We start from the raw sequence: 14,996 nt of genomic DNA, 5'->3' as shown, positions 1-14,996 counted from the left end.
AATGGCAAATTGGACACGTAGCAAACCAACATTTGTTAACAGCAAGTAAAAGTAAAAACAAGAATAAATGATTAAAGTATAGTTTATCAAAACCTTTTAACTGTTTTTTTTTTATACTTCCAGTGTACAGCAATGAATTCATTAAATCAAGATTTCGTGAGTAGGTGTTTAACAAGTAAGGTCTAGGTTAAAAATCAATTCATGTAAGTATTAAAGTATTTATATGTATAAATGGATATTTCCAAAGTAAGTATAAGTATTTGTATATTCAGATGCTTTTTCGTTTTTAGATGCTTCTTTATTTCAGATGGAAGGTAAGTTTGCTTGGTATGATAGTAGCGAATTTGTTGCTTATATTGCTTCCATAGCATACATGCATCATGCAGTTTATCAGTACGGTTGAATATTCGTTTATGATAAAATAAAACAAAGAAGTCTTTTACTCGGAATTTTTTTCTGCTCCATCGTTTTTATTCATTTTTAATGTAAATGTTCAAATACTTAAAAAAAACAATATGTGGGGAAAACAATTGCTCAATTCATCGTGTAGGAATTCAATGCATTCATGATATTAGTAGTATTTTAAAAGTGCAGAGCAACATATGTTTTGCGTTGTTGGTTTACATCGTTACCAATATATACGTGCCATCTTTTAAATTTCGGTGAACTACCAATAAAATTATACAAAACTATCAACCAATCACGTAACCTCTTTTTTTAATTTTGGTGAACTACCGATGAAATTAATCAAAATCATCAACCAATCACGTACCCTCTTTTAAATTTTGGTATACCAACAATGAAATTATTCAACAATCAAGACTTAATGGTTTCTTATCTGATTCAGTCAAATGTTGGTATTTTAAGGGTTTACTTTGTGGAAGTATTTATAAAAATTGCTATCATCTGTGGAACTTCAAAATGCAATACGCTGTTGACGTGTTTATTTTAAGTATTAATTCACATTTATTGATTTTTGTTAATCAATAAAATATATACCAATGTATTTCAGTATAAAGATTTTGCTTTTTCATTTCATTCCCTTTATACAGAAAATACAACTACGGAGGAACCATTAACCACTGATCATACATATTCTAAGGAGATAACAATAACACCGACCACGACCGAAAACCATTTCTCATCGATACGGGCATCCGCACTTTTTACAACGACGACGACACAAAAGACGACTCCGTCTGCTACTCCATCACCCACACCCTGCATTGGTGGGGGATTAAACAGAACTGATGCCAGACTTCACGAAGAATGCGGTGCACACAGTGAAGAAGCTAAATGTATTGTTTCAAACAGTGCATGTACTGAAACATCTATAGCTAGCACTTGGAGATGCCGATGTGTCCAGGGATATGCAAAGAAGAATGATTCATGTCTGCAATGTAAGTATTCATCCTATTTATCTTATGACCATATCATATGATTTTTACGAAATATTCGTTTTTATACAGAAACCGTGCTATAAGCGAAGTCAAAATAGAAGTGATCGTAAAAACAAATTGTTGTGACATTGTTACGTGTTTCCGAGTTTTATCTATGGCGTTGTAAAAGAATGAATATTCCCGGAAATAGTATTGCGTCCACTTCAGTTACATATCATTTGATTTTGGTACCAAACTTTTTCATTTGAAACAGTTGCAGGATAAAGAGAACCACCATACACTGTCCCAAAACATAAATTTTATTTGTAATCCTCTTTAAACAAGATTGAAAAGCCTCGCATTCAATCTGAAAAACTTGGCAAACTTGGCGAACAACATGCTGTAAACATTTAAATTGTCATATGATACCAAATATCACAAAATAAGTATAAAAATTTAACTATAACAGGAAAAAACATTGTTTATACGATATAATTTTGTTTTAAATACATATAATTACATTACATGTATGTTTCATTATAATACGATATTTCGATTGGCTAAGAGCGATCTCGCGTCATTCTGAAATTAACATTTATTTCAAAATGAAATGTAACATTCATGATGACGTGAGCTTCCACAATAAAATGCACAGGTAAATAAAAGAAAAACTTGATAGAAATCTTGTTTTCATGATCCTAGCAAAAACATGTAATAATAAGTATTGAATACTTCTTTTAGTAATTTTATAGGGTTGTAGAAGGGTCGACAGTGCGCACATTTTTAGAATGAAGCGCTTCCGTGCTTAATACAAAATGTACTTCGGTCAACGCTTTTACACCCCAAAAAAAATACAAAAAGAAGCATTTAATTCTTAAATAAAACAATTTTGATTATATAAATAGCATCTTGTGATTATTTTAATCTGTTTCCTGGATATTACAGATATTCTCTAATAGCCAGTATTAAGTCTGTGTTGATTACCTTTGTCGACGAAACTGAATCCTAACGCACAAAAGTCATCATATCTTCTTATTTGTTCAATATAGTGTTATTATGGTGTGCTTGTTCATGTGAGCATTTCTCATATTAATACACCGTCAAAATTTCATGTTTGGTTAAATTTCTTCAAAATACTGGTCTGGTCATCTGTTTTGTATATTGCCCTTTCATACTATTTTAAACTGCTAGGTTTTCTTACATATATTTCGATGTGCCCCGTGCTGTCTATCATTTGTTGTTTAGTTTTATATGTATTGTCTATCATTTGTTGTATCAAAATTATTGGTCTTTTGTTGGGCAATGTATGAAAAATATATGTTGAAAAACCTCGCCCGTAATTATAAATTGTGTAATTCATTGACCGCTCCCGACATTTGTAACTTCAAGGCATATTTTAGTGGCGATCGATGTCTTTCAAAATTACTGCACTTTTCTTGTATCCCTGGTGCTTTCGACTGGAGAACCGTCGTACACAAACATCGCACAAGTTGGCACTCCGAGGCGGGTGGGGAGCAAGAAGGTGAACTGTGGTTTATTTTCTATCAATAGTACCGCTTAAGTCGACGCTAGGGGCCGTCTTGACCTTGTTGTAGGGTATGAATGATTCGTTCATTGTTGAAGACCCTACATCAACTGCCAAGATGAAGAACAGGAATAAAAGCCCTGTTCATTGATAAATTATTTATTTTTACTATGTATTGTGTGCGATTTTGTCCCATGTACATTTACTCCATATCCTTTCATTTTCTATTATCCCAGTTAATAATTAAGTTGTACGGTTGCTATACATATAATATCGTTGCTAACCTATTGTGGACAATTGTCTTATATCACATGTATATGGTGATAATACAGATGAAATATGAAAAAAATAACCATGTACAACTTGCATATTTCTGATTCTGGATATTAAGATAAAAAGCATAGTCATATCTGAAATCAATGTGTCTTTAAGTAAACCCCTTCATTAGGAAATAACGATTTTAGTCAAAGTTTGAAAACAATGTAACATATAGACATACAAAATAGGGAGGTACAAAACATGGCTGAAGAAGAACAAACAAAAATTGTCTACAATAACATAAATGGATGGATGTAAATCCTCAGTTTAATTTATAATAATGAAAATATTTTATAAATCTACATATTTAAGAATTAGTTTTAGAAAGGATAAAAGTGAAAATATGTGTAACAACAAAAGAAAGCATGGCTGCATTTCAAAGCAAAAAATATTGAAGTAAATTATCATCTTCTTTTATTGATATATGAGGTTAGTTATCAACGAAAACAATATTTTACTTAGCAGATTTATAGTATTGAAGGAGCTATCCGAATAAGACGTTGTCCGATTGTTTGGGTAAAATGAATTTTTATAATTGGGTACGTTTCAATTTTATTGGACAATTATGACAGATTAAAACACTTTACTTATACGTGTTGTTCGTTGTAGTGCCTACTAAATTATTCCGCCAAGAGTTTGAAAAAGTGCTCATAAATCTTCCTGAAAGCAGTCCAATAGGCCATCAAGGTAAGTCATTTAAGTATAATTAACAGTCACTCTTGCTGTTTTGTAAGAACAAAACTAGGGCATAAGACTAAAACAGATATTTCTATCTCCAATGGCCAGTGTATGGAACCAGGCCAAGGGATCCATAATTTAGATTAAGAAAAAAATAATATTATCTTGTATCTCGCTTTTTGTTTTAGTAATTTGTTTTCAAGCAAGTGTTATTGTATTTGGTATGTACATGAGTGTATGGTTGTATGTATGTGTGCATTTTATCTAAATGTTTGAGTTTGCCTTCTTTAGTTTAAAATGAACTATCGGGGAATAAAATATTCATAACTTCTTTATCATTTGGTAATTTTGTAATTTTGTGTGCGGGTCTTGGGGAGGGGAGATGTGTTCATAACTATATTCTTAAATTTCTGGGCCTTTTTCTCTATTTGTATTTTTTTAATTCTCTATTCTTTATTTTTTGTCCTTTATTCTCTATATATTGTTCATTATTATCTTCACTGTCAACCAGATCTAGATCACATTGTATTGGCGATCACGTAGATATTTCAGTAACCTTGCCTGGCGTGGATGAAATGTTAACAAACATTATCTTTACATGTATATATACCTCCTATACAGGAATACTAGGAATATCATTGGTGAAAAGCGACCGCGTGGAGACCCTGTATGTTTAATATGGGGTTACTAGGTGTGGATTTTTTTGATACCCGGTTAGTAGAAGTCACTTTATAAAAATAACACGGCGTTGAGGAAAAATCTAAAACGTTTAAGCCGGACAACAGTCGAAGAAATTGACGATGACATCAGACCACAATTATTCTTCCCATTGGTTACAATGCATTTCTTTTTAAAAGTCAAAATGAATTAAAAAATTTGCAGCGCTTCAAACATGAAATAAATTTAACTGGTCACACCATTATTATTCTAATACAAAATGCTTGTCCCATGAAAATCCATCAGTGATTTTTCTTTTGAGAGCCCTATTAGCATGTCAATGGTAGAATTTGGAATCTTGAGTAAATGCCGACGGCTTATTTCTACCCTACTTTCATTTTGGCCAAATCATTGCTTTCACTTTCAACAGTAAATTTTTCAAACATGTTTTACTTGTTTCAATGTATATATATATATGCAAATGATAGGACCACTTAAATAGTAAACTTTTCAAAGAAATCAGTAGTCAGAATAGTCTGGAAGAAATAACCCATATAATACTTGGGAACTATATTCCTAGACCACGAACAAAGGGAATTAATTGTAGTCTGAAGCCTGATGAACGATTGAAATAAATGCATAAAACACGTTAAAAGCTAACAAGTTGTTATTGTTGACATTTGTTTTTGTATAGACCAATGGAAATAGGTTCTTTATATTGAAGACTTGATCACTTTGATAGGCTACTAGTCTAAATGCCACATGTAAAGATAGTCGGTAAAATAAATTCGTTACACAGTGTGTTAGTGGCCTAATGCGATGTGACCTAATACGATATATATGGGGTCATTAAATTCCGTATGGGGTGTTCCCTCTCACCCCATATGTAATTTACTGACCCCATTAATGTTGTGTCTCTAGCACACCGTGTAACTAATAATATGGTTCAACTGCCTGTCAAAATATATTATTTCAATTATATCATGAATCTAACATTGTCTTTTTCAGTTTTAATAGCATACTTTACAGAGGTTGATGGTTTTCATAAAATTACACCAACAGCTGAAATTATGGGACCCGGTTCAGACAGTTTTTCACCAAGCACTGCTAATACAGCGAATGTCGGCATAACAGTGAGCAGCTCAACACTTTCTAAATCAAAATACGACATTTTTGTAGTAGTGTCTGTTACTGTTGACGGTATTGTGATACGTGATTTTATACATGTCGCCATTACCATTACTAGAAACAACACCATTGAGAAAAATGTATTTGTCATTGATGGGACACCGGCGGACAGTGTTGTCGGAATAGTTTGTCAGTCGTGTTTATCCGGGGATGCCGTATCAATTAACCCCGATAATATCATGTCGGTAAACAACGATGGTAGCATACAGACAACAACATATATCCATCTTGATACACTAGGAGGACCCCAAACAATAGCATATTCATCATACATCCAAATTAAACAAAATGGCCATTTACTTGCCAATATAACAATTATTATCGTACGTTTACAGTACACTCATTCATTGACAGAGGACAGTGGCGGAAATACCAGTGTGGGTTTGCTGAAACTGTCAATTCCCTTTTCAGTTAATACGCCAGAATTAGCTTTGAATGACAACTCCTTGATGCTTGGATCCGTGTCACTTGACTATCAGAAAGAACAGGAAGTACACGAAGCTCTTGAGTTATCAGTGAGTGGTGCTGCTTTTGACATACAGATTATCATTAAGGTGCGAGATGTAAATAACAAAGATCCTGTGTTTGTAGGAGCACCGTATCACTTCGTAACTGTACAATCTGCTTATACAGGTGTAATAGTCGGTGCTGTTACTGCTTTCGATCCTGATACGCATGCAAATTTAACTTACGAAATAATTCCAAGTGATAAATTATCGATCAATAACAATGGGGTTATTTCAGTTCATAATATTTTCAATCCGAATACTACTATTCATAATGCAAAAGTTATCGTTAGAGATGGAATAAATAGCGTCAATGAGGATATCGTTATTGATATTCGCCAAGCAACTAATACTGATCAAGAACCCAAGAATTTCAATGGAACAATTGCTGAAAATGAAGGGTCTCTGACAGTTATTGTAACTGTTAATGTACCCGAGTATGAAAGGTATCGATTTGCCGACCAATCAGATAAAAAAGATTTCACTATCGAATCTGAAACGGTGAGTATTTGGGTATGTAATCAAATGAGCTAATTTGTTTTAAAGGGGCATTAGCTGTCAAATTTATGTTTACCGATTTGACTCAAATTCTCACATTTGATTTATAACATGCTTAAACGTATATACAAATTGTAAAACGTCTAAAATAAACAACTTACAATGCATGGGATCGATGATATGTATCAGCATTTCGTGTGTATTTTAGTCGAGACGCCATCTAATTAACTATCAAGGTGACATCCGAACTTCGTATTCCCGACGGTAATATAACCCGATATAAACATAAATATATAGATAGATAGCGAAATAGTGCAATGGGATTTTTCTAGGTCTATTTGATTTCATATTTTAGGTTTAAAATATTTGTTAATCATCGTTTTTGTCTCGCCTTGGCGGCGGCGGCGACAACAGCGGCGTCAACAATGTATTAGTTTGTGATTAGGTCTAGTTCATGGTGAACCACTAGTGGTAGGTCAATGATATTTGGTATGCAGTTGTATTAGCATTGGCACATCTCATTACCATGAAAATTATTTGGCCGCGCCCCCTCAGTCAAGGTCTATCGACTTTTAAACTTTCCTTAATTTACATGTATTAGTTTGTGATTAGGTCAGTTTATTGGGAACCACTAGTGGTAGGTCAGTGATATTTGGTATGCAGTTGTATAAGCATTGGCATATCTCATTTCCATGGAGATTATTTGGCCCCGCTCCCTCATTCATGGTCTATTGAGTTTGAAACTTTTGCTTAGTTTTCATGTATTAGTTTGTGATTAGGTCAGTTTAAGATGAACCACTAATGTAAAGTCAATGATATTTGGTATGCAAATGTATTGGCATTTGCAAGTTTCATTTCCATGGAGATTATATAACCCCACCCCCTAATTATGGTTCATTGACTTTAAAACTTTTACATAGTTTACAAGTTAATGTTTGTGTTTAGGTTTGTTTAAAGGGAACGACTTACGAAAAGACAATGGTATTTGGTTTGCAGTTGTATTAACATTGGCACATCTCATTTCCATGGAGATTGTTTAGCCCTGTACCTTCAGTCATGGTTTATTGACTTTGAATATTTGCATAACTTACATGTTAAAGTATTGCATTTTTAATTTCAACATTTGCATTATCAAAATAACAAATAGGCGAGACATATCTCTGTGTTAACAGTTTATTACCTGTATAAGAACGAGTTTTGTGGATCGAATCAGTCAATCAAATGGTTTACCTTTGTTTCACTTTCAATGTTGACATTATTTTCCTTTTAATAGCTGAACACGTCTAATTCCTGCGTAACCCATTTCTAGCTAAAGGGTTAAATTGAAGGTCACATGAATACGGATTCAATGAGGTCGAATCATTCACTTGCAAGTGAATAATTCATGATCGATGTTTCTTAGCTTATGTTGACAAAGTTGAACCAAACTGGCTGCTAAAAGCGAATTATTATTTCACTATTTCACTTTCATTAATGATTGAACAAAAAAAATCGTATTTTATTATTTGATATCGTTGCTAATGCCCCTTTAATTATAAAGTTTTTTTTTCACACGAGAGCAATTTTCAAATAGTTTTCTTTATCTTTACTGAATGTCAGACAAAAGGTGCAAAAGGGATAATCAAACTCATAAGTCGGACACAAATTGGCAATTCCCTGGCAAAAAACGATAAACGACCAAAAATACAAACAACAGTATACAAAATACAAAATACAAAACTAAAGACTGAGCGACACGAACCCACCAAAAACTGGGGTGATCTCATTTGTATTATTCCCTTTTGTCATACTGCATGTTCTTTCTTTGGGAATCAAACGACAATAAAAGGTTACTTGGAGACATTGAACAAATTATAGATATATGAATTTGTCAAAACTTCATGATCAGTTTTGAAAGAATTCGTCAAATTAATTTATTCATTTGAATTATACAAACCTTGATTTTTCTGCCGTTTACACAAAATGTTACTTAATGTGATCGAATTGTATTAATTACAAGGGAGAACTAATTACTTTCAAGGAGCACGGGTGTTTATCCCCATTTTAATTGAGGTTAATAATAACCCGTCTTTAGTTTCTGTGTAATGGTTTTTGTGTATTATTGGTTTCCCTGTGCGGATTTGGCTATACATTAGGTCCTTTTGGGGTTTGATCAGCTGTTCAACGTTTTCTTAAACGCCCTTCAACGTTTGTGAATGTGTTACATGTGTAACATGGTCTACTTACCCTTTTCTGGCACAGTGACCCGCGATCACCCCCGGTTTTTGGTTGGGTTCGTGTTTTTTCAGTCTTTAGTTTTCTATGTTGTGTTTTGTGTACTGATTTTGTCTTTTGATCTTTTAATCTGGTGCAGTATAATTGATACTGTTAATTTTATTATTAATTCTTTTAATTGCCACTTGCTATTTTCTTATTTTAATTTGTATATTCCTATTTGCTATTTTTTAATTTTTTTTTCATTCTTAGGGAGTAATAAGAAGCGCAAGATCATTTGACAGGGAGAAGGAGCAGGAATTCAAACTTACAATAGTAGCTAACAAAAAAAACGAAGCAACGTGTTCTCTAGCGGTAAGGTATTCGGGTCATCACCAGTTGACAAAAACGTCGCGCTTTTTCATTTTCATTGAAGTAAAAAATATGTTCAAATAGTAAATTTTGTTTCTTTTTTATCCTTTCTCTTTACAGACAATTAAACTTATAAAACAAACAAAAAACCAATGAAACAAGATGGCATGTTGTTTATTCTTTGTGTTACTATTTCACTGTATTTGAATTTACATTTACAATTTATTGAGATTTAAGACTGCAATCATTGTGACATCTTAGAAGATGAGTAACAATTCCTTTTTCAATGTGTTATTCATTGATTTACAATAAGGAAATGACCAATATTGACTTTATACATAAATCAAAATGATTCTCAACTATATAGTATTGGATCTCTTTTCACAAAAGCATCTTACGACAAAAATTGATTGTAAGTTATACCATGGAAGTAATATATTTTACTTCCATGGTTATACTGAAAAAGTATAAAAAAAAATTTGTATGGGATCCAGCAGTCAAAATTGTGTTAACATACATAACAGAAAAATAATACAACAATTAAAAAAGTCATACAAACATACAAAAAATGTTCATGACTTTCTGGTTAGAGTTTTTTTGCAATTACTCGCTTAAACGTGAACTAAAACTTATAGCTTATATGCTAAAATTATATGAATATTTTTCGTCAACTGTAATGTTTGTTTTTACATTCTTTACTTTCAAATGTTTAGACGTGACTGTTTTTGATTACGGTAAATCAAGAAAAGCGCTTCAGATTAACCATTTTATTTTCAATTTACAGGTAATTGGCGTGGTGACAATTTTAATAACTGATGTGAACGATGAATCTCCTATATTTATTGGTGCTCCTTACAACGCTACGGTTGTAGAAGAGGAACCGGGTAAAGAACTGTTGGTAAGATATATATAATTGCGTTAACATTGATAAGAAAGTGGGGACTTTTGCTAACTTTTCGCTATTCATTTTCTGTCTCTTATTAATACCAATTCATTTAGTAGACTCTTATTGTTGTTTTCTCTACACTCAACTCTGGTACTAAAAGTGCCCTAGCAGTGGTATCGATCCCATGCTTAAAAAATGAAAACGTCACTTTATAAATTTGGTGCGCCTGGAGCGCTTTTCTGGATTTACCATCATCTGGAACGCTTAAACTAAAAAAAAGTGAAAGCCAAGGATGCTTAAGTACTGTAAAAGAACGCGAGGAGCTATTTCATCCAAAGGGTTAAAAAATCTCTCCTATCTCAATCATATCTAAGTCAAGCATACTTTTTCGAGTCAAAACCAGCTTAAAATTAATTCCCATTTTGTGATATCGGGACCTTTTATATCAGACTAGTATAAAAAAAGGGGGGTTTTGCGCATTCCTGATGGTCGGACGATGACCTTTAGTTGCTTACATACACGTTATTTTGACTCTTTTTAATAGTTGTCTCATTAGCTATCATATCACATCTGCTTTTTTTATATTCTAATTTATCCAGTTACATATAGTATCTCAAAGTTAATAAGGTTCTGTTATACTTAAACATAGAAATATAACATATTTTGTTGTGTGTTATATCTTTCTGTTTTGCAAATTTTAAAAACAAACTTTGACTGAAAGACAAATTTAAAGTGTAAATTAATATTTGTTCAATCTCCTGCCACAAATACAATTGTCGTATTTATCAAACATGTATCTAACATCCCGTTGCCATTTGGCATCAGTATAATCACTACTCGACAAAAGTCAAACAGAAAAGACCTCGCCGAGTTTTAATGGTGAGAGACTCCGATAAATATTATAGTTTAACTTCGAACTAAAATACTAAAAGTATGAAATTAAGTAATTTAGTCGCAAGTCCAATTCAGATATCAGTCAGCTAACAGAGTTATAACTTTGGAAATGTTTAGATTGTGGAAATTGTCAGTCAATGCCGGCCCAACAGACAACAAATGAGTTTGTAACATTCATTAAGATTAGTCCACCAAGACCATCATCCGTATATTACACAAATATTAAATGACGAAAATCTTATTTCAACGTGAATGTTGAAATTGAAATGGTAGCTGTGATATAGAAAAGTGCACTTTTTGTGCTCTTCATAGTAAAAGAGTTCAACAAAATGTCGCAGCCGACATAATGGCAGTAAATCTACTATATGTTGCAACCCACATATCGGCGGTAAATTCAAAATTGAAAACTGTATTTCGTGTTTACAACTATCCTATGCAAAATATTTATATCAAAAAAGAAAAAAGTCTTAAACGCTTACACTAATTTAAATAAACCATTGTTTGTATTGAACACACACTCATTCGGAATTCTTTATCTTTTAAATGAAAAATGCTAATTTAGACTCGGGTATGGCGTATCAAACGTTGCAATATTCACAAAAAAAAAATATATGTTCATAAAAATAGATAAGTGTTTATAAAATGAAATATATGTTCATGAAAACAAAATATGTATTCAAAAATTTAAAATATGTGTTCATAAAATTAAATATGTATGCATAAAATTAAATATATGTTCCTAAAATGAAATACATATGCCGACACGCCATACTCGGGACGATTTTGATTTTAATTGTTGTACCAATACGTGTCTATTGTTGACAACGTTTGTTGCCTCCTAGATGCCTTTTTGCTATTTGTATTGTTGGATTGCTATCTCATTGATATTTACCCCACAGCTATTTTCACTCAAAAAGAATAATATACAAAAAAAATGTTCAATAATAGTGTTCAAAGAATATGTAATTTTTTTTAATATTGTAGGTTGTTCCTGGCCTGTCAACTACTGATAATGATCTTGACCCGACTGTCATTTATAGCCTTCAAACACATGAAGATAAATTTGTTATTGATCCAACCAAAGGTAAAGTCTTAGAAGTCACATTAAAAGTATAAGAACTATGTGATTAAAGAGAATATTCACCAGATTAACAGTTACATAAGTTTGAGGGCCAAGAACATACTCTACTAATGCGTGACAAATATTTTCGTAATGTGGATTAAGATGTTACTTAAGTGAGGTAAGATTTGATGACAGCCTCATTGTCATACATGTCCAAGAATAATCCAGATGTCGATATCGTTGATGTCGACACGATATCGAATCGATACCGATGAACTTATTCACTCATGACATAACTAGAAGTCGATTTCGATAACGACACCAATGACAAAACCTGATAATGATAATAAAATAAAAAGACGTATCTTGTAATCATTTTTTTCCATTGTATTAAAACAAGAAAATCAAGTGGTCACCTCCAAATTACTGTATTCTTAAAAAAAATTACTGAATTCTTTATTAAAATATCATTTGGTTGTTTAACCAGAATAAACGTGCCAGGTATAAAACTTGACTGACAACATCGAATCGATTTCGATATCTGATGTTGTGTTTGTTGTAACAAAGGTGTATTAAAAGGTGCTTATTGATATCGATACTATATCATCGATGCCGTCGATATTGAAATAACATCGTGTCTTGGACATATCTCTCATTCAGGCATGTGGCGAATTACATTTCAATGTAATGCATTATATTACAATTACTTTGACAAAACCATTGATTAAATTACAATTACAATTACATGCATTTATCAAAGTAATGCATTAAATTACAATTGAATTACACATTACATTTGTAAATTTTTTTATCAAGTGAAAAGAAAACTCGAACATTTTGAGAAACAACATGAAGTCACAAAAGATTCTAGCATATGCAGCAACTGTTCCATGTATTGAATTAAAGTATTCATGTAAAAAGTTTATTCAATACCACTATTGCATTTCAACATCATAAGGGTTTCTAAGGTTTCATGATGAATGATATTTCTGACTATCCGACTGTTTCACAAAACCTATCAAAGTTGATTGCTCACTATCTTTGGTTTAAATGTTTCAAGGTATACTATCTGTGTTTTCTCTAAAAACAAATTACAGAGATGAAGTTGAATACTTATTATAACTTAATGCTAACTTTACATTTGTTTTTTTTTTTAATTTCAATCAAAATATTTACTCAGAATTTCTTTCCTAAATTAGTCTAATTATATAATAAACATAGAGCTTCATTTACGAACAAGAGTCAAAAAGGTGAAAAGATTAATTGTAAAACTGACTAATTAGTGTTTTGTGACAATGTTCAATTATCTGTTATTTAAATACACCAAGGTCTCCATTGATCTTTTGACAACAATGGAACACTTTTACAGTAATACTTTTCAAATATCTTTTTATGCAGGAAAATGTATAAAATAAAATGAAATAAAAAAAAAAAGAACTCAATCTGATATACAGTCTTGTGTTATTCATTTAGAATTGTAATTTGATCATTCTAGTTCTACCTGGGGCAAGGCTTAATCTTTAAATTCCCAAATATAAGTGATTTATGTAAAGTATGAAAAATAAATATTAAATTGAAAATCAATATGCAAATGATTATGAGTGCATTTCTTTCTAACCAAAATTTTGTAAACGTTGTGTGGCGTTTGTTATTGTTTGCTAAACGTTACAAAAGAAGAAACAAATGCATCGTTTAATCCGTGTTTTCTTACCCTGTTTTGAACTTTCAATAATGCATGCACGTGTTGTTGGTAAACAGATGTATCCCCATAAGTGAAATCAAATTCGAACCATTCTAAAATATTACAAGAAAGGTAAAATATAGGGGATACTTGATGAGGTTAGGCCTAGGTCTACGAGACCATAACCGAAACACCTCTTTGTAATACTGGTAATAAAAACACATACCAGATATGAATTTCTATTCTTAAAATACACACATAAGTCTCATACTACAAGCATGCAAGTATGAATTATGAAAAATGTATACCACAAGAAAAAATATATATCATTCACAGAATTATACCAGCTCTAAATTACTCTAAATATATGCACATAGAAAATGGATGAATTACGAAGGATTATAATAAGATATACTGGATTGGTCCTGGACCCGACTGATTTTAATATATTAAAGGTTGAAGTTAGAAACAAATGTAGCGTTTGTACTAACAAACGACAAACGACAAACTGCAGACGCATTTTTAGCGAGTGCATAGATGGTCAAAGTTTATGTAAACTTTGCAAACGTATGTTTGAAACAAATGATCAAAACATGTGCGCGCTAAGTCGTTTGCATCGTTTGTGCTAGAAAGAAATGCACTCTATGTCTTAGTTCATCAGAAATCTTAAATTCTGCTTTAGTTTATCTCCAGCAATCTGTTAAAAATAAAAAGTATGTGCAAAATAGTAATGCCATGTAATGCAATGTAATGCATGAAATTACACAACTTTTTGCAAAAGTAGTGCATTAAATTACAATTACATGTAATGCAAAAATTGCTGCATTACACATTACATGCAATTACTTGGAAAAAATGTAATGCATTACCATGCATTACAATTACAAATTTGCATTACCCCATGCCTGCTCTCATTGTAGCTTTGAGATGAACAACACCAATAATATTGCCTACTGATTTTTGTGTCATGAAATGATACACCTTACCATAACATCCCTTCACTATATAATTAAATTGAAGTAACCTGAACTTACATAAACTTCCGTGCACAAACACAGAATATTGATCTTATAAAAAAGAAGATGTGGTATGATTGCCAATGAGACAACTCTCCACAAGAGACCAAATGACACAGAAATTAACAACTATAGGTCACCG

The 14,996-nt window shown here is 32.1% G+C and overlaps 1 protein-coding gene and 1 long non-coding RNA gene across 2 annotated transcripts in view; both read left to right on the top strand.

Annotated features, from left to right (window-relative positions):
* Positions 1 to 393: 393 nt before the first annotated feature.
* LOC127703773 (uncharacterized) lies at positions 394 to 5,808 on the top strand. Its single transcript, XR_007983038.1, has 3 exons — positions 394 to 1,400; positions 3,832 to 3,909; positions 5,566 to 5,808. It is a non-coding gene; the product is annotated as an uncharacterized LOC127703773 (long non-coding RNA).
* A 386-nt stretch (positions 5,809 to 6,194) lies between these two features.
* LOC127703762 (protocadherin Fat 3-like) overlaps positions 6,195 to 14,996 on the top strand; it is a 50,092-nt gene continuing 41,290 nt past the window's right edge. Inside the window, exons 1-4 of the mRNA XM_052207842.1 lie at positions 6,195 to 6,752; positions 9,216 to 9,317; positions 10,099 to 10,212; positions 12,079 to 12,178. Of these exons, the coding sequence (XP_052063802.1) occupies positions 6,195 to 6,752; positions 9,216 to 9,317; positions 10,099 to 10,212; positions 12,079 to 12,178 (874 nt within the window). The remainder of the gene's footprint in view (positions 6,753 to 9,215; positions 9,318 to 10,098; positions 10,213 to 12,078; positions 12,179 to 14,996) is intronic.

The sequence above is a fragment of the Mytilus californianus genome, unplaced genomic scaffold (assembly GCF_021869535.1).
Source record: "Mytilus californianus isolate M0D057914Y unplaced genomic scaffold, xbMytCali1.0.p SCAF_50, whole genome shotgun sequence".
In the NCBI taxonomy this organism is placed as follows: Eukaryota; Metazoa; Mollusca; class Bivalvia; order Mytilida; family Mytilidae; genus Mytilus; species Mytilus californianus.
This window is presented reverse-complemented; position numbering and strand designations above follow the sequence as displayed.